This window comes from Salvelinus namaycush, chromosome 20, assembly GCF_016432855.1.
Source record: "Salvelinus namaycush isolate Seneca chromosome 20, SaNama_1.0, whole genome shotgun sequence".
Classification (NCBI taxonomy): Eukaryota; Metazoa; Chordata; class Actinopteri; order Salmoniformes; family Salmonidae; genus Salvelinus; species Salvelinus namaycush.
Window position 1 is genome coordinate 4039488 of NC_052326.1, and position 20052 is coordinate 4059539.

At 41.8% G+C, this 20052-nt stretch overlaps 1 protein-coding gene across 1 annotated transcript in view; it reads right to left on the reverse strand.

Moving 5' to 3' along the window:
* Window positions 1-11433, reverse strand: part of unm_sa1614 (un-named sa1614) — a 56126-nt gene extending 44693 nt beyond the window's left edge. Inside the window, exon 1 of the mRNA XM_039016621.1 lies at window positions 11308-11433. Coding sequence (XP_038872549.1) covers window positions 11308-11433 — 126 coding nt within the window. The remainder of the gene's footprint in view (window positions 1-11307) is intronic.
* Between the last annotated feature and the right edge of the window lie 8619 nt (window positions 11434-20052).

The following is a 20052-nucleotide window of genomic DNA, read 5'->3' on the forward strand; positions in this document are numbered from 1 at the left end:
TTTCTGCTCTACACAGAAAAATACAACCAATAAAGAGGCAATTCAACATGTCAAAGCCTAATTCAGAAAACCAAACACATATTAGACTGTATAAGACTGACCCAAACAAAAACGTACACTAAGAATGTGACATAGTATGGTGTGTGTAGTATGTTATTGTTTAAGGTAAAACAATTCACCCAAAGACATATTTTTGAGTCTGATACATCATGTTGTGGCAGCAGTTATAACACTTACAGTAGAAACTCTTAAGAATACCACAATGATGTGCCATCATGCAAATTTAATCAACATCATATTCATATGGTTGAACAAAATCCGTTAATTTACAAAGCTCTCACTGTTACATAACACTAGCCTAATTATGCTTGATTAAATGGAGCATATGCTAAAATCTATGTTCATGTCCGTAATATAGGCCCCTCTTCACACTCGTGCACACAAACACACACAGAGAGAGATAGAAATGTGTGATGTGAAGAGCACTGGGGGTTTGGTGTGCCCTTGCAAAGAATGGCCCCATCACTGCTATTCATCACAAGGCAATTTTGGAGCACATAAGCGAGCAAGGCAAGATAAATGGTAGTTGGGAGTTTTTAACAATGAGGTATGCGAATGAGGCTGGCGGTGTAGAAAGATATTTATATAGCCTCATTTACACCTAGTGCTAGCATGCGTCCTTTGTCCTGATCTTATCGTTGCATCTACACATGGTAGTAAAAAGTGTCTCATCTGTCCACTGTGGGAGGGACCAGATATCTGGTCCCTCCCTTTATGCAAATTATTCGACCGCTACTCCTTCAAAATAACATGTATTTATTTATTTTAAGAAACATATGCCATAAGTCAACGGTGTCACCTGATAATGACTTTAGAAGGTAGAGTAATGATGATTTAAATGGTTTCACTGTTCAGGTCTGTCTATACTCCGGAGGTGATCAGAAAGATCTGATCACAATGAGTCTTTTAATCGTATATACTTGTCAAACAATGCATAATGTGGACACGATCAGGAAAAAGGATGCATGTTAGACCAAGGTATAGACAGGGCTTAAAATAAAAAAAGGTAGCTAAGTAGACAATTTAAATCGGTACAGAGTCAATGTGCGAGTAGGTCAATGTACATGTAGGTAGTGACTATGCATAGATGATAACAGAATAGCAGCAGTGTAAAAGGGGGGGGCAATGCAAATAGTCTGGGTAGCCATTTGATTAGCTGTTCAGGAGTCTTATGGCTGGGGGGGTAGAAGCTGTTTAGAAGCCTCCTGGACCGAGACTTGGCGCTCCGGTAAAACTTGCCGTGCAGTAGCAGAAGGAACAGTCTATGACTAGGGTGGCTGGAGTCTGACTATTTTTAGGGCCTTCCTCTGACACCGCCTGGTATAGAGGTCCTGGATGGCAGGATGCTTGACCCCAGTGATGTACTGGGCCGTTCACACTACCCTCTGTAGTGCCTTGCGGTCGGAGGCCGAGCAGTTGCCATACCAGGCAGTGATGCAACCAGTCAGGATGCTCTCGATGGTGCAGCTGTAGAACCTTTTGAGGATGTGAGGACCCATGCCAAACCTTTTCAGTCTCCTGAAGGGGAATAGGTTTTGTTGTGCCCTTTTCAAATAGGAATTTGTCTTGGTGTGCTTGGACCATGATAGTTTGTTGGTGATGTGGAAACCAAGGAACTTGAAGCACTCAACCTGCTCCACTGCAGGCCCGTCGATGAGAATGGGGGCATGCTCGGTCCTCCTTTTCCTGTAGTCCACAATCATCTCCTTTGTCTTGATCACGTTGAGGGAGAGGTTGTTGTCCTGGCACCACACGGCCAGGTCTCTGACCTCCTCCCTATAGGCTGTCTCGTCAATGTCGGTGATCAGGCCTACCACTGCTGTGTCATCGGCTAACTTAATGATGGTGTTGGAGTCCTGCCTGGCCGTGCAGTCATGAGTGAACAGGGAGTACAGGAGGGGACTGAGCACGCACCCCTGAGGGGCCAATGTGTTACCTCCCCTTACCACCTGGGGGCGGCCCGTCAGGAAGTCCAGGTTCTAGTTGCAGAGGGAGGTGTTTAGTCCCAGGGTCCTTAGCTTATTGATGAGCTTTGAAGGCACTATGGTGTTGAACGCTGAGCTGTAGTCAATGAACAGCATTCTCACATAGGTGTTCCTTTCATCCAGGTGGGAAAGGGCAGTGTTGAGTGCAATAGAGATTGCATCATCTGTGGATCTGTTGGGGTGGTATGCAAATTGGAGTGGGTCTAGAGTTTCTGGGAAAATGGTGTTGATGTGAGCCATGACCAGCCTTTCGAAGTACTTCATGGCTAAAGACGTCAATTAAGCAGGTTACCTTAGAGTGGCTGAACAACGACTCTATCAACATACAGCTGGCTGGTTATACGCTGTACCGGCAGGATAGAACAGCGGCATCTGACAAGGGGCGGCGGACTATGTCTCAAGCAATTGCTCGCCTGAGGTAGAGTATCTCATGATAAGCTGTAGACCACACTATCTACCTAGAGAGTTTATCTGTATTTTTCATAGCTGTTTACATACCACCACAGTCTGAGGCTGGCACTAAAACAGCATTTGATGAGCTGTATTCTGCCATAAGCAAACAAGACAACGCTCACCCAGAGGTGGCGCTCCTAGTAGCCGGGGACTATAATGCAGGGAAAAACTTAAATCTGTTTTACCAAACTTCTATCAGCATGTTAAATGTGCAACCAGAGGGAAAAAAACCTCTGGACCACCTTTACTCCGCACACAGAGACGCATACAGAGCTCTTCCTTGCCCTCCATTTGACAAATCTGACCATAATTCTATCCTCCTAATTCCTGTTTACTGGGGATGGGCGGTATACTGTTTTTTTTATGATATACCGGTTTTGATGCAGGGACCGGTTTGGGTTTTTACTTTACCTTCACTACCGATATTTGAATGTTTGGTTTGTTAAATGTGATACGCCATGTGTAATGTTAATTTTTATAGTTTACTTCGCTTGGAGTCATCTCACTCTGCTCTTTCTCTCTGTGCCTCTGTAACAGTATAACTTTAGTCCGTCCCTTCGCCCCAACCAGGGCGCGAACCAGGGACCCTCTGCACACATCAACAACCATCACCCACGAAGCATCGTTACCCATCGCTCCACAAAAGCCGCGGCCCTTTCAGAGCAAGGGGAACCAAAGGTCTCAAAGCGAGTGACGTCACCGACTGAAACGCTATTAGCGCGCACCACCGCTAACTAGCTAGCCATTTCACATCGGTTACACCTCTTTCCACACAGACCTAGCCTAGCCCTGTCACTCAAGAAGCGAATTCAATGTTCCTCAACCACGAGACAATTGCGTTCAGTCTGCATGGTCAATGCAGCACATGCAATAATGTTGATGACAACAATGCTGTTTTCACTTAGCTTCTTAATATAAATGACACTATTCGTTTGTGTTTCTTACATCAGCAAACAGCTAGTTTGTCTTTTCTTAGCAAGTTGCCTTAAATCTTGTGAGACGCTAATGCTAATAGCTAGCTAACTAGCTAATACATGTACTGAGTAAGAGCAAACATAGCTAGCTAATACAACCTAAATCAGGATGTTGTTGGTGTAACAGTATCTTCTAAATCTTCTAAAGAGGAATATGCAAAGCAAGAATATGTTAGCTACAAGAAGTAGCTAAGAGAAAACATGCAATGTAGCCAAAGCTTATAGGGTCCCCTAGGAAACACGTATCAACAATTAAGTTCCTACCCGGTCACAATAACACCTCCCTGGCATTTTAATTCGTTGTCATCTCAAACAACACTGTATTCAAAGTGCCCACTGTTATATTCTAACTATATAATTAGAATAGTCATTCTGTTTTAAATCGTGTTTGATGCACTCTGTAAGTGAAATTTTTGCATTTTAATTTGTTGTCATCTCAAACAACACTGTATTCAAAGTGCCCACTGTTATATTCTAACTATATAATTAGAATAGTCATTCTGTTTTAAATCGTGTTTGATGCACTCTGTAAGTGAAATTTTTGCATTTTAATTCGTTGTCATCTCAAACAACACTGTATTCAAAGTGCCCACTGTTATATTCTAACTATATAATTAGAATAGTCATTCTGTTTCCATGATTCCAACAGTTTTGCTCTAATTCCCAAGCCAAATCGCAATTGCAACATTTGGTTAAACATAAATCCTAGATTATTTGCCCATATCGTGCACCCCTACGTGGCAGTGTGGAAATTATCTCAATTGAGCAGTGGTACTACTTAAGTAAAAATACTTCCGAGTACTACTTAAGTCGTTTTTTTGGTGTCTGTACTTTACCTTTTTTTTGACAACTTTTACTTTACTACATTCCTAAAGAAAATACTGTACTTTGTCACATTTTCCCTGACACCTAAAAGTACTCATTACATTTTGAATGCTTAGAAGGACAGGAAAAAGGTCCAATTCACGCACTTATCAAGAGAACATCCCTGGTCATCTACTGCCTCTGATATTGAGGACTCACTAAACACAAATGCTTTGTTTGTAAATTATGTCGGAGTGTGTGCCCTTGGCTATCCGTAAATAAAAAATAAGAAAATTAAATGGTGCCATCTGCTTTGCTTAGGAATTTGAAATGATTTATACTTTTACTTTTGATACTTAAGTATATTTAAAACCAAATACTTTGACTTTTACTCAAGTAGTATTTTACTGGGTGACTTTCACTTTTACTTGAGTAATTTTCTATTAACATATAATGATCATATAATGATAAAAGTGCTGAAATTTGTTCTGGTTTTAGTTGAATTGAACAGTATAAAACAAATCACAATGGAGAAATACTCATTGAAATCACTAAGAATGTATGTGTTGCCACCCTAGGATCACTCATTACTAATGAAGCAAATGTAGAACTTCTATTATTCAAAAACTAAAAAATACCATCAAAAACAGTCATACCGTCCATTTATTTTTTAATACCGTGATATAATATTTTGGCCATATCGCCCAACCCTACTGCTTACAAGCAAAAATTAAAGCAGGAAGCACCAGTGACTAGATAAATAAAAAAAAGTGGTCAGATGAAGTAGATGCAAGCACAAACTGGAATATGTTCCAGGATTCCTCCAATGGTATTGAGGAGTACACCACATAAGTCATTGGCTTCCTCAATAAGTGCATCGACCATGTCATCGACCACAGTGACCGTACGTACATACCCCAACCAGAAGCCATGGACTACAGGCAACATTCGCACTGAGCTAAAAGGGTAGAGCTGCCGCTTTCAAGGTGTGGGACTCTAACCCGGAAGCTTATAAGAAATCCCGCTATGCCCTCTGATGAACCATAAAACACGCAAAACGTCAATACAAGATTAAGATCAAATCGTACTACACCAGCTCTGACGCTCATCGGGTATATTTGTATTTATTATGGATCCCCATTAGCCAAGGCACCAGCTACTCTTCCTGGTGTCCATCAAAATTAAGATAGTTTATACAACTTTTTTTTTTTTTTTTAAATACAATACATAAAATCAAAGTTTATTTGTCATTCACAGATTTCACAACACACTGTGTGCCCTCAGGCCCCTACACCACCACTACCACATATCTACAGTACTAAATCCCTTTGTATGTATAGTGCGTATGTTATCGTGTGTATGCATGTGTCTGTGCCAATGTTTGTGCTGCTTCACAGTCCCTGCTGTTCCATAAGGTCTTTTTTTTATCTGTTATTTTTAAATCTAATTTTACTGCTTGCGTCAGATACTCGATGTGGAATAGAGTTCCATGTAGTCATGGCTCTATGTAATACTGTGTGCCTCCCATAGTCTGCTCTGTAGTTGGACTGTGAAGAGACCTCTTGTGACATGTCTTGTGGGGTATGCATGGATGTCTGAGCTGTGTGCCAGTAGTTTAGACAGACAGCTCGGTGCATTCAACATGTCAATCTCTCTAATAAATAAAAGTAGGGATGAAGTCAATCTCTCCTCCACTTCAAGCCAGGAGAGATTGACATGCATATTATTAATATTAGCACTCCGTGTACATCCAAGGGCCAGCCGTGCTTCCCTGTTCTGAGCCAAATGCAATTTTCCTAAGTCTTTTTTTATGGCACCTGACCACACGACTTAACAGTAGTCAAGGTGCTACAAAACTAGGGCCTGTAGGACCTGCCTTGTTGATAGTGTTATTAAGGCGGCAGCGCATCGCTTTATTATAGACATACTTCTCCCCATCTTAGCTACTACTGCATCAATATATTTTGACCACAGTTTACAATCTAGGGTTACTCCAAGCAGTTTGGTCATCTCAACTTGCTCAATTTCCACATTATTTATTACAAGATTTAGTAGAGGTTTAGGGTTTAGTGAGTGTTTTGTTCCAAATACAATGCTTTTAGTTTTAGAAATATTTAGGGCTAACTTATTCCTTGCCACCCACTCTGAAACTGCAGCTCTTTGTTGAGTGTTGCTGTCATTTCAGTCGCTGTAGTAGCTGACGTGGGTAGTGTTGAGTCATCCGCATACATACACAACACTCTAGCTTTACTCATGTCGTTAGTAAAAAATGTAAAAGCAAGGGGCCTAAACAGCTACCATGGGGAATTCCTGATTCTAACTGGATTATATTTGAGAGGCTTCCATTAAAGAACACCCTCTGTGTTCTGTTAGACAAGTTACTCTTTATCCATATTATAGCAGGGGGTGTAAAACCCTAACACATAAATTTTTCCAGCAGCAGACTATGATTGATAATGTCAAAAGCTGCACTGAAGTCTAACAAAACAACTCCCACAATCATTTTATCATCAATTTCTCTCAGCCAATCAGTCATTTGTGTAAGTGCTGTGCTTGTCGAGTGTCCTTCCCTATAAGCATGCTGAAATTCTGTTGTCAATTTGTTTACTGTGAAATAGCATTGCCCAGATATTAAACTTCTGGAAAAATTGTCTAAGTGTTGGTAACAGGCTGATTGGTCGGCTATTTGAGCCAGTAGAGGGCTTTACTATTCTTGGGTGGCGGAATGACTTTAGCTTCCCTCCAGGCCTGAGGGCACACGCTCTCTAGGAGGCTTAAATTGAATATGTGGCATATAGGAGTGGCAATATCATCTGCTCTTATCCTCAGTAATATTCCATCCAGATTGTCAGACCCCGGGGGCTTGTCATTGTTGATAGCCAATTCTTTTCACCTCTTCCACACTGATTTTACAGAATTCAAAAGTACAATTCTTGTCTTTCATAATTTGGTACGATATACTTGGATGTGTAGTGTCAGTGTTTGTTGCTGGCATGTCATCACTACGCTTATCTTGCCAATGAAAAAGTCAAAGTAGTTTGCAATATCAGTGGGCTTTGTAATGAACGAGCCATCTGATTCAACGAATGAAGGAGGCTTTTTTCCCAAAAATTTAATTTAAGGTGCCACAAAGCTTCTTTATATAACGTATCTTTGTTTCATAGTGTAGATCATTTTTATTTTTATTTAGTTTAGTCACATGATTTCTTAATTTGAAGTACGTTTGCCAAGCAGTTAGGCTGCCAGACTTAATTGCCATACCTTTTGCCTCATCCCTCTCAACAATACAATATCTGAATTCCTCATAAATCCAAGGGAATTTAACCGTTTTTACAGTCATTTTCTTAATGGGTGCGTGCTTATTAGTAACTGGAATAAGTGGTTTCATAAATGCGTCAAGTGTCTGGTTGCTCCTCATTACACACCACAGACCAGCAAATATTCTTTACATCATCAACATATGTATCACTACAAAACGTATTGTATGACCTCTTATATACGATATTAGGCCCAGCCTTTGGAATTCTGGTTTTCCTAGATATGGCTATTATATTGTGATCACTACATCCTATGGATTTGGATACTACTTTAAAGCAAATGTCTACAGCATTAGTAAAGAAGTGATCAATACATGTTGACGATTTAATTCCTGTGCTGTTTGGAACTACCCTGGTAGGTTGACTGAAAGCCTGATCCAGGTTGCAGGCACTGGTTACAGGCTGACAGCGCTAGCTGTGCCACCAGAGACTCTGGGATCGCGCCCAGGCTCTGTCGCAGCCGGCGACAGAGCGAAGAACAATTGGCCTAGCGTCGTCCGGGTTAGGGAGGGTTTGGCCGGTAGGGATATCCTTGTCTCATCGTGCACCAGCGACTCCTGTGGCGGGCCAGGCGCAGTGCACGCTAACCAAGGTCGCCAGGTGCACGGTGTTTCCTCCGACACATTGGTGCGGCTGGCTTCCGGGTTGGATGCACGCTGTGTTAAGAAGCAGTGCGGCTTGGTTGGGTTGTTTCGGAGGACGCGTGGCTTTCGACCTTCGTCTCTCCCGAGCCCGTACGGGAGTTATAGCGATGAGACAAGATAGTAACTACTAACAATTGGATACCACGAAAAAGAGGGGGGTCAATTTTTTTTTAAAGAGCTGCAGTTAGTTTCAGAATGGGTGGCAAGGAATAAGTTCGTCCTAAATATTTTAAAAACTAAAAGCATTCACTAAACCCTAAACCTAAACTAAATATTGTAATGAATAATGTGAAATTATGCAAGTAGAGGTGATTAACTTCTTTATGATAGCATTTTCACTTTTGGATGAATTGTGTTCCCATAGTGAACTGCCTCCTACTCTGTCCCAGATGCTAATATATGCATATTATTATTGGATAGAAAACACTCTGAAGTTTCTAAAACTGTTTGAATGATGTCTGTGAGTAAAACAGAACTCATATGGCAGGCAAAAACCTTAGAAAAAATCCAAACAGGAAGTGAGAATTCTGAGACTGGTCAATGTTCAACTCATCGCCTATTCAATTCCCTGTAAGATATGGATCTGTTTGCACTTCCTACACCTTCCACTAGATGTCAACAGTCTGTAGAACGTGGAATGAAGCCTCTAGTGTGATGTGGGGCCGGATGGGAGGTGTTTCAATCATTGGTCTGGCAGAATGCCAGTTCCTGGTCACGCGCGTTCCAAACAATATCGTCTTGCTTTCCATAACTTCTATAGACACAAAGGAATTCTCCGGTTGGAACGTTATTGGATAGTTATGATAACATCCTGAAGATTGATTCTCTACTTAGTTTGACCAGTTTATTCGACCTGTTATAGAACTATTTGAAGTTTTCGTCCCAGTTCTCCTGCATCTGCGCGAGCGTTTGGACATGTGCACTAAACATGCTAGCAAAAGTAGCTACTTAGACATAAGTAATGGACATTATCAAACAAAACAACGATTTATTGTGGAACTAGGATTCCTGGGAGTGCATTCTGATGAAGATGATCAAAGGTAAGGGAATATTTATGATGTAATTTCGTATTTCTGTTGACTCCAACATGGCGGAGAAATTTTGTTATTTTTGAGCGCCGTCTCAGATTATTGCATGGTGTGCTTTTTACGTAAAGTTTTTTTGAAATCTGACACAGCGGTTGCATTAAGAACAAGTGTATCTTTAATTCTGTGTAAAACATGTATCTTTCATCAAAGTTTATGATGAGTATTTCTGTTATTTGACGTGGCTCTCTGCAATTTCTCCGGATATTTTGGAGGCATTTCTGAACATGGCGCCAATGTAAACCGAGATTTGTGGATATAAATATGCACATTATCGAACAAAACATAAATGTATTGTGTAACATGATGTCCTATGAGTGTCATCTGATGAAGATCATCAAAGGTTAGTGATTAATTTTAACTCTATTTCTGCTTTTTGTGACTACTATCTTTTGCTGGGAAAATGGCTGTGTTTTTCTGTGGCTATGTACTGAGCTAACAATCGTTTGGTGTGCTTTCGCCGTAAATCCTTTTTTGAAATCAGACATGTCGGCTGGATTCACAACATGTGTAGCTTTAATTTGGTGTCTTTCATGTGCGATTTCATAACAGATTGATTTTTATAGTAATATATTTGAATTTGGCGTGCTACATTTTTTCTGGCTTTTGGCCAACTGGGACGCTACCGTCCCACATATCCCAGAGAAGTTAAACTACTGGCACACAGCTCAGACACCCATTGCACAATTGGACCAGCGCCGTCCAGGTTAGGGGAGGGTTTGGCTGACTGACGCATGCAAGCGGACTTTTGTCGCCAGTTGTACGGCGTTTCATCCACCAACACATTGGTGTCGGCTGGCTTCCGGGTTAAGTGAACAGTGTGTCAAGAAGCAGTGTGGCTTGGCAGGGTCGTGTTTCGGAGGACACGTGGCTCTCAACCTTCGCCTCTCTCGAGTCCGTACGGGAGTTGCAGCAATGGAACAAGACTAACTACCAATTGGATATTATGAAACTGGGGAGAAAAAGGGGTAAAAGTTAAAAAAATTAAAACATTACCTCTGAGGTATCTGGGATGTCAAATACGGCTGGTCAAAAACAGCTGTCCAGCATTTATGATCATGGATAGATATACAGTAGGCCTACACTAAATAATGGTTTTAAAATTATGGATTAAGCATCTTAATCTTTAAAAGAAAAGCCCGATTTTTTTATTTATATATATATATATTGCTATATGGGCCTTGATAGCCTCCTATTATGAGAAGTAGCTTGAATCAAAATCATAAAAACTGCAGTGTAAATTATGACTATTATAAAGATAACTTTATTGAATTGATATCTAGGATAGAAAAATGGAGTAGACAAAGTTGTGTTGTCATTTTTCTATGCCATGGGCGTATTTGTCTAAATGGTTAATTTCATCACTTTCCTAACGAATCGACTGTGCTACAGCAGTCGATTTACTGTTGAGTATAGTGGTAAAATTACGTTCTCAGTCCAACAATAAAACCAGTGACAATGGATTCAAAGGCAACATAAATAGGACGTTTTGCCTGCACACCATCAAATAATAGTAGTGGTTATTATTATGGTTATTGATATAGAATACATTTGAATGTTTTTCCTCGCGTTCCATACAATGAGCACGAGCGCCACAATCTGATAAACAAAGGACATCACCTCAATGTAGATGCTTTTACGCATATTGGTGAAATCTAATGCAACATTGAGCCTTTTCGTGACAAAAACCATGCTTATGTATTGTGGAATTAAATCAATCCATGAACAAACGAGAAAAAAGATGCGGCCGACACAAAGAAAGCCGTCAGGCGCTTTGTCTACTACCCCAGTCCATAGATTGAGCGATAACGTCAGTTGGTTGATGCCTGAATTGTATAGCACACCTTTGTGCTGGGCACGTTACGTTACCTTGGCAAGCCTCCCAAAAACTCCCATTCGTTTCTGTATCGAAGTGACGTGAAAAGAGTGTTTCTCAAATGATTACAGGTTATGACAGCCATAATGTACAGAAACGATTAACTTACCTCCTCGATGTTGTCTACTGCGTTTCTACAACTTGACATTTTGGTGGTGAAGGACGAGGTTGTAGGAGAGCTATAGTCCTCCAAGGTCTCGGCGATAAACCCGTCGACAGAGATAAACTCCGGCATTTTGATCTTAAAAAGAGCACGGAATTTAATTTTAAAAATGTAAATGAATTCACAACGTGATAGACTAAACATGCGGCGTTTAATAGGCTAAGTAAGTCGTGTTATTGTTTATCCTTTCGACAACCCATCTAAAATCCATACTACATTCGAAAGGAGGGAGGAACCGAGGCTACTCTCCTGTGCGCGTGCATCATCGTCAGACTCGCACTGATGGCATGGATGCGCGCATGCCCGAACACGCACCTTCAATAATTGCATTTTTTGGTGGAGAAAAATTCACCACAAATTACATTGTAATGACCTTGGCCTATATCATAAACACTTTCCCACTATTTCCTTTTTTTCATGCTCCTTTTGTAGTCTAATCTTCACATGATATCAAAGCAATTGTATGTTATGACACCTGGGTTTGTTTTAATCATGTCCTAGGGATTTCTAGGTCAGTGAGATGTGTTTCACACATAATTGGCCATGAAGAGGGCTTTGCGCACCAAACAATAGGCCTTCACCCCATGACAACTTCCAGTGTATTTGGGGGGGGGGGGGAGATCTGAACATGCTTCGTGCTGTGGCCTGTCCCTCCCCCAAGGCAGGCATTTTTGAAAGGGAAGCGGACTCACACACCCAAAATCCTTTGGGCAAAACTGAAAGAACTGACCAGACCGCAATGGCTTCAAATGATTCCTCTCATCAACAGCGGATGCCAAGGGATGCCAGACTTTCCCCAAAAATGTATAAAGAAAAAAACATACAAAATTATTTATCTTTAGTCTCTCTGTGTTTCATACATTTTCTTCAGTTCACAAGAGGATGAATGTTTCTCACCGACGAAAGCATCCTAGCAAACAAAATAACGACCTTCTGTCTTAGTATGTGTAGCATATCTATTTGGCGTCCCTTGATAAAAAAAAATATATAAAATAATAGCCAATCAGCAATGCACTAAACTGAGTGAGCTCAGCTGTGAATAGTCCTGGTGCACCTAAAAAAAAAAAAAAAAAAAAAAGGGTCAAGAGAAGCCCGTTTGGATTTGGCTTCAGACCAATCACATCACAAGCCAAACATTATTGACAGAAAAAAACTTGAATTCCACACTTTATTTGTCACATGCGCCGACTACAACAGGTGTAGACCTTAGTGAAATGCTTACTTACAAGCTCTTAACCAACAATGCAGTTGTAAGAAAAATACGTAAAAAATAAGAAATAAAAGTAACAAATAATTAAAGAGCAGCAGTAAAATAACAGTACTGAGGCTATATACGGGGTAGGTACCGGTACAGAGTCAATCAATGTGCTGGGACATCGGTTAGTCGAGGTAATTGAGGTAATATGTACATGTAGGTAGAGTTAAAGTGACTATGCATAGATAACAAACAGAGAGTAGCAGCAGCATAAAATAAGGGGGGGGGGGGGCAATGCAAATAGTCTGGGTAGCCATTTGATTAGGTGTTCAGGAGTCTTATGGCTTGGGGGTAGAAGCTGTTAAGAAGCCTTTTGCACCTAGACTTGGTGCTGCAGTACTGCTTGCCATGCGGTAGCAGAGAGAACAGTCTATTAAGTCTAGTCAGTCTAGTAAGCAGGAATCAGGAGGATAGAACTATGGTCTGATTTGCCAAATGTAGGGAGAGGGTGAGCTTTGTACGTGTCTCTGTGTGTGGCGTAAAGGTAGTCTAGAGTTATTTTTTTTCTCCTTTAGTTGCATATTTACATGCTGGTAGAAATTAGGTAAAACGGATTTAAGTACCCCTGCATTAAAGTTCCCGGCCACTAGGAGCGCCGCCTCTGGATGAGCGTTTTCCTGTTTGCTTATGGCTGTATACAGCTCACTTGAGTGCAGTTTTAGTGCCAGCATCGGTTTATGGTGGTAAATAGACAGCTACGAAGAATATAGATGATAACTCTCTTGGTAAATAGTGAGATCTACAGCTTATCATGGGATACTCTACCTCAGGCAAGCAGAACCTCAAGACTTCCTTAGATATCGTGCACCAGCTTTTGTTTACAAATATACATAGACCACCCCTTGTCTTACCAGAGGCTACTATCCTGCCGATACAGTGTATAACCTCCTATCTCCTATCATTGCTATGCAGACGACACACAATTAATCTTCTCCTTTCCCCCTTCTGATAACCAGGTGGCGAATCGCATCTCTGCATGTCTGGCAGACATATCAGTGTGGATGACGGATCACCACCTCAAGCTGAACCTCGGCAAGACGGAGTTGCTCTTCCTCCCGGGGAAGGACTGCCCGTTCCATGATCTCGCCATCACGGTTGACAACTCCATTGTGTCCTCCTCCCAGAGCGCTAAGAACCTTGGCGTGATCCTGGACAACACCCTGTCGTTCTCAACTAACATCAAGGCGGTGGCCCGTTCCTGTAGGTTCATGCTCTACAACATCCGCAGAGTACGACCCTGCCTCACACAGGAAGCGGCGCAGGTCCTAATCCAGGCACTTGTCATCTCCCGTCTGGATTACTGCAACTCGCTGTTGGCTGGGCTCCCTGCCTGTGCCATTAAACCCCTACAACTCATCCAGAACGCCGCAGCCCGTCTGGTGTTCAACCTTCCCAAGTTCTCTCACGTCACCCCGCTCCTCCGCTCTCTCCACTGGCTTCCAGTTGAAGCTCGCATCCGCTACAAGACCATGGTGCTTGCTTACGGAGCTGTGAGGGGAACGGCACCTCCGTACCTTCAGGCTCTGATCAGGCCCTACACCCAAACAAGGGCACTGCGTTCATCCACCTCTGGCCTGCTCGCCTCCCTACCTCTGAGGAAGTACAGTTCCCGCTCAGCCCAGTCAAAACTGTTCACTGCTCTGGCACCCCAATGGTGGAACAAACTCCCTCACGACGCCAGGACAGCGGAGTCAATCACCACCTTCCGGAGACACCTGAAACCCCACCTCTTTAAGGAATACCTAGGATAGGATAAAGTAATCCTTCTAACCCCCCCCCTTAAAAGATTTAGATGCACTATTGTAAAGTGACTGTTCCACTGGATATCATAAGGTGAATGCACCAATTTGTAAGTCGCTCTGGATAAGAGCGTCTGCTAAATGACTTAAATGTAAATGTAACCTGCCAGCTGTATGTTATTCATGTCGTCCTTCAGCCACAACTCGGTGAAGCATAAGATATTACAGTGTTTGATGTCCCGTTGGTAGGATATACGTACTCGTAGATTGTCTATTTTATTATCCAATCATTGTACGTTGGCTAATAGGACCGATGGTAAAGGCACATTACCCACTCGCTGCCGGATCCTTACGAGGCACCCCGACCTTCGTCCCCGATATCTCCATCTCTTTGTCCTGCGAATGATCGGGATGAGGGCCTTGTCAGGTGTCTAGAGTAAATCCCTTGCGTCTGACTCGTTAATTACAAACTTGTATGCCATCTGTAAATGCAAATAAAATTGTTAAATTACGAGCCTAGTTGGTTGAGCCTTGGAAAAAGTCAGGAACCTTCCTGCTAGCCATGATTGGCTCAGATAATGGATGGGCTGGACTTGCCAGAGATGAGTTTGGATTGGACTGCTATGTAGCCTGCTTCTGTCTATAACATGAGCTGGTCAGTATGTGTAGGTAATCCTTTCTATTGCTTCTTTTTTGAAAGATATCGAGTAGTGTAGAACTGCAAAAGTGTTGTTCTCCACTTTCTGGAAAACCGAGTTTTGAAATCAGTGGAATTTGAGTATGATAGCTAAGGAGATGGAGAAAATTATGCAGAGGGAGTCGAAAAGAGAACACACAGAAGGCTATTGGGGGTAGAAGCTGTTGAGGAGCCTTTTGGTCCAAGACTTGGCGCTCCGGTACCGCTTGCCGTGCGGTAGCAGAGAAAACAGTCTATAGCTTGGGTGACTAGAGTCTCTGACAATTTTCTGGGCTTTCCTCTGACACCGCCTATTATATAGGTCCTGGATGGCAGGAAGCTTGGCCCCAGTGATGTACTGGGCCGTTCGCACTACCCTCTGTAGCGCCTTACGGTCAGATGCCAAGCAGTTGCCATACCAACTTGACTGCTGTTGTAAGGTCAGAACGCTCGGATCAACCCTCCTCCACAGCCAGAGCATCCACTGTGCATTCTGAATTCTCCGAGAGCGAAAAGCTATGAATTTACAAACGGACAATCTGACAACACTGTGAGCTTACGAACGCCAAGAGCGCACTCAGGCACTCCAAATTGAATTCACGAACGCACCCATAGTTTAACCTGTCTAGGACAGGGGTTCCTTTAGCGCCACTCCTCCCACATTCCACTGAAAAGGCAGAGCGCGAAATTCAAAAAATATTTTTTAGAAATATTTAACTTTTACACATTAACAAGTCCAATACAGCAAATGAAAGATAAACATCTTGTGAATCCAGTCAACATGTCCGATTTTTAAAATGTTTTACAGCGAACACACCACGTATATTTATGTTAGCTCACCACCAAATACAAAAAAGCACAGACATTTTTCACAGCACAGGTAGCTTGCACATAACCAACCAAACTAACCAAGAACCAACCAAACTAACCAAGAAACAACTTCATCAGATGACAGTCTTATAACATGTTATACAATAAAATCTATGTTTTGTTCGAAAAATTTGCATATTTGAGGTATAAATCAGTTTTACATTGCAGCTACCATCACAGCTACCATCAGAAATAGCACCGAATCAGCCAGAGTAATTATAGAGACCAACGTGAAATACCTAAATACTCATCATAAAACATTTCTGAAAAATACATGGTGTACAGCAAATGAAAGACAAACATCTTGTGAATCCAGCCAATATTTCCGATTTTTTAAGTGTTTTACAGCGAAAACACAATATAGCATTATATTAGCTTACTACAATAGCCTACCACACAACCCCATTCATTCAACGCAACGTTAGCGATGGCGAATAAACCAGCAAAATATATAAATTTTTTCACTAACCTTCATAAACTTCATCAGATGACAGTCCTATAACATCATATTACACAATACATATATGGTTTGTTCGAAAATGTGCATATTTAGAGCTGAAATCCGTGGTTATACATTGTGAAAACTTAGCATCTTTTTCCCAGAATGTCCGGATATATTTCTGACACTCACCTATTCTGACCAAATAACTATTCATAAACTTTACTAAAAAATACATGTTGTATAGGAAATGATAGATACACTAGTTCTTAATGCAATCGCCGTGTTAGAATTCTAAAAATAACTTCATTACGACATGCAGCTTACGTTATAGCGAGAGAGCGCCCAAAATCTGGGCGCAAACTAATAGTAAACATGTTCGACAGATATATGAAATAACATCATAAATGGGTCCTACTTTTGATGATCTTCCATCAGAATGTTGTACAAGGGGTCCTTCGTCCAGAACAATCGTTGTTTGGTTTTAGAATGGCCTTTTTCCCTCTCGAATTTGCAAGCAAAACTAGCCAAGTGGCGCTAAGCTGTCCATCGTCACCAAACGCAGAGAACGCAACACGCCTAAACTCCCGAAAAAAATTCAATAATCGGATAAAACTATATTGAAAAAACATACTTTACGATGATATTATCACATTTATCAAATAAAATCAAAGCCGGAGATATTAGACGTCTGTAGCGAATGCTTTTCAGAAGCCAATACTGATGACCTTTATGCGTCTTCCTGAATAAAGGAATTCGGGGTCATGTCATTCCAAGCTCTCTCTTTGGACCATAGAAATACCTAGAAACCCCATTTCACCTCTCACAGCCTATTGACATCTAGTGGAAGGCGTATGAAGTGCATGTATAGTCATAATTTCAAGCAAATTGATAGGGAGGCCCTGGAACAGAGCCTCGATTTCAGATTTTTCACTTTCTGACAGGAAGTTTGCTGCAAAATGAGTTCTGTTTTACTCACAGATATAATTCAAACGGTTTTAGAAACTTGAGAGTGTTTTCTATCCAATAGTAATAATAATATGCATATTGTACAAGCAAGAATAGAGTACGAGGCCGTTTAAATTGGGCACGATTTTTCCCCAAAGTGAAAATAGCGCCCTCTATCCTCAACAGGATAAACCAGTCTTTAGTCTTGAAATCTTTGGTTGTTTAGTACATGGCCTCACATGTGAATCCTTAAAGAGATGGGTGGGGCTAAGGCTTAAGAGGGTGTGAATGATGCTGAATTGGTGTAGACAAAGAAGAGCTCCCCAGTAGGTTTACCAAAACATTCAAGGGCAATTTTCTCAAAAGTGAGATTACAAATTGATCAACTTTCAAAGCAGAATTACTTTCCCATTGTTCCTCAACTGTAGTGTATGATATAACATTCTCTAGCTCTGAGTCTCTACTTTTATTCAATATAAAAAACACAATTTCAAATTTTGCTACATAAGACTTCGGAATCGAGCTGGTTGGTCACAAATAACCTATTGGCTGAAAAATTTTAAGAGGCATCAGTTAGAATCATATGTAATAGAGTAGATTTTTCGGGGTGTTTAAAGTTGAGGATAGTTGGTTTAGTTATCAGCTGAGTTAGATTTAGCTCAGTACAAATATCCCAGATATTGGCATCAACCAATCTCAATTAAGATTACCCACTATCAGTAATTCAGATTGATCATAGTTCGACAGTAGGTTAGACAATTTGGTGAGAGCACATATGGAGGCCGAGGGAGGGCGATAAAGTTTCACATTTAGGTGGATATAGAAACATTTAAATAGCTTTTTATCTATATGGTGACACCCCCTCCTCTACCAACTCTATGAGATCTAAAAACATTATAACCAGTCAGATACACATCAGAGTCCGGCATAGACTTCTTTAGCCAAGATTCAGTTATAACCAGAAAGTCCGCGTTGGTTTGAGAAGCCAGAGTTACAATAAAATAAAGTTTGAAATCAAACTTCTGGCATTTACATGAATCAGTCCAGCTGCGGGATTTCAGATCAAACAGAGTTTCTTATACACACATTCCATGTTCAACAGGTATCCCCCTACTAAAAAATACCATGGGGTTGACTTGAATTGGAATAGATACAACATTGCCTAGAACTGAACCAGTAGGCCTATGCATTGAACTATGCTCAGTTGGTAACCCCTAATTTGAAAATACCATAGGGCTACCTTGAATTGGCATAGATTGTCGAACTGTACCATTAGGCCGATGCCTCGAGCGAGGACGTGGGTTAAAACAAGAGTCAGTGATGGTACTTGTTGCGGGCCTGCTGTATGATGATAATGCTGATAACTTATGGTTGGGATTACGAGAGCGGGACTTGGGGTGTTGATAAGTCATTGTCTCAGCGCAGCCTTGAAATGCAAGGACAGGATCCAGGCACCAAGATGATTTGGATGGACCCCATCCTCTCTGTAGAACATCTTCTGTTTCCAAAAGGTGTCAAAGTTATCCACAAAAGTAACTCCAACAGAGCTAAAGTAGCCAGTCGTGTACTGCCAGCAACCTACTGAATCTTGGACATGTATTGGAGTCTTTCAGAGTGCCAATCAGTTCTATAAATTCAGTTTCAGAAGAGCTGAGCTAGCCATCCTAATGTCATTAGATCCCACATGGATTACGATAGCAACAGCCATAAAATGGTAAGAAGCAGCCTAGTAATGTCCTGTACCGAGCCCCAGAATAGCACAAGGTTTTTGCCCCAGGAACCAAGATTTTTCTCACCATTGCTTGCTGTTTGGGGTATTAGGCTGGGTTTCTGTATAGCATTTTGTGACATCGTCTGAAGTATAAATTTGATTGATTGATTAAAATGGCTGGTGAGGTGGCAAAGGACGTACGGCAGTTTTTGTACTTTGAGCTGGTCACAAAACCCATTATGGCTGACGGAGGAGCCGGTGCATCAGCCACCCTTGAGGTCCGGTGATCCGAGTCCAAGTCCGGTGATCCGAGGTCCGGTGATCCGAGTCCAAAGCAGAATCCGAGGCAGGATAGGGGATGATGGCGCTGGAACCTCCAAAGCCGGAGAAGCCCAAGCAGCTTCCCTCCATTTGGCCTACGGTGGGTGACATGCTTCCATGGTGACAGTATCATCTACTATATCCATCAGAAGTGACGGTCCTGCTCCATTTTCCAGGGAAGTGGGAGACTTCTTCGGGAAGGGGTCCCTGGAAGGCAATGGCCAATCAGTCATTGAATGTTGACATGGCGGTAATACTCTCAACACATCAGAACGGCGTCCAGCCTGTGGAGTAGAGAAGGTAGGCGGGGTGCTTTCCCTGGTAGATTGTGTAAGTTCTTAATCTGTTTGCTAAGAGTAGCCACTTCTTCTCTATAGTCCTCTGCTAGTAAACAATTGATGCATTGGAGCTCCAGTTGGTCCACATTGTTCCAGAAGAGAGCATAGTAAATACAGCTCCTGCAGCGCACAAAGCAAAAATTTTCCTCTGAACTGGTAAGCCTCCATGTAAATAGTTGTCTCTGCAACACAGATTCTGTTGCTAAGTCTCTACATAGCAATAGAATCCGTGCCGCAGAGATAACTATTTTACACTCAGAGTATTGAGTTGCAGAACAACCTCAATTCATCGGGGAATGGACTCTAGGTGTTGAAGCGTTCCACAGGGATGCTGGCCCATGTTGACTCCAATGCTGCCCGCAGTTGTGTCAAGTTGGCTGGATGTGCTTTGGGT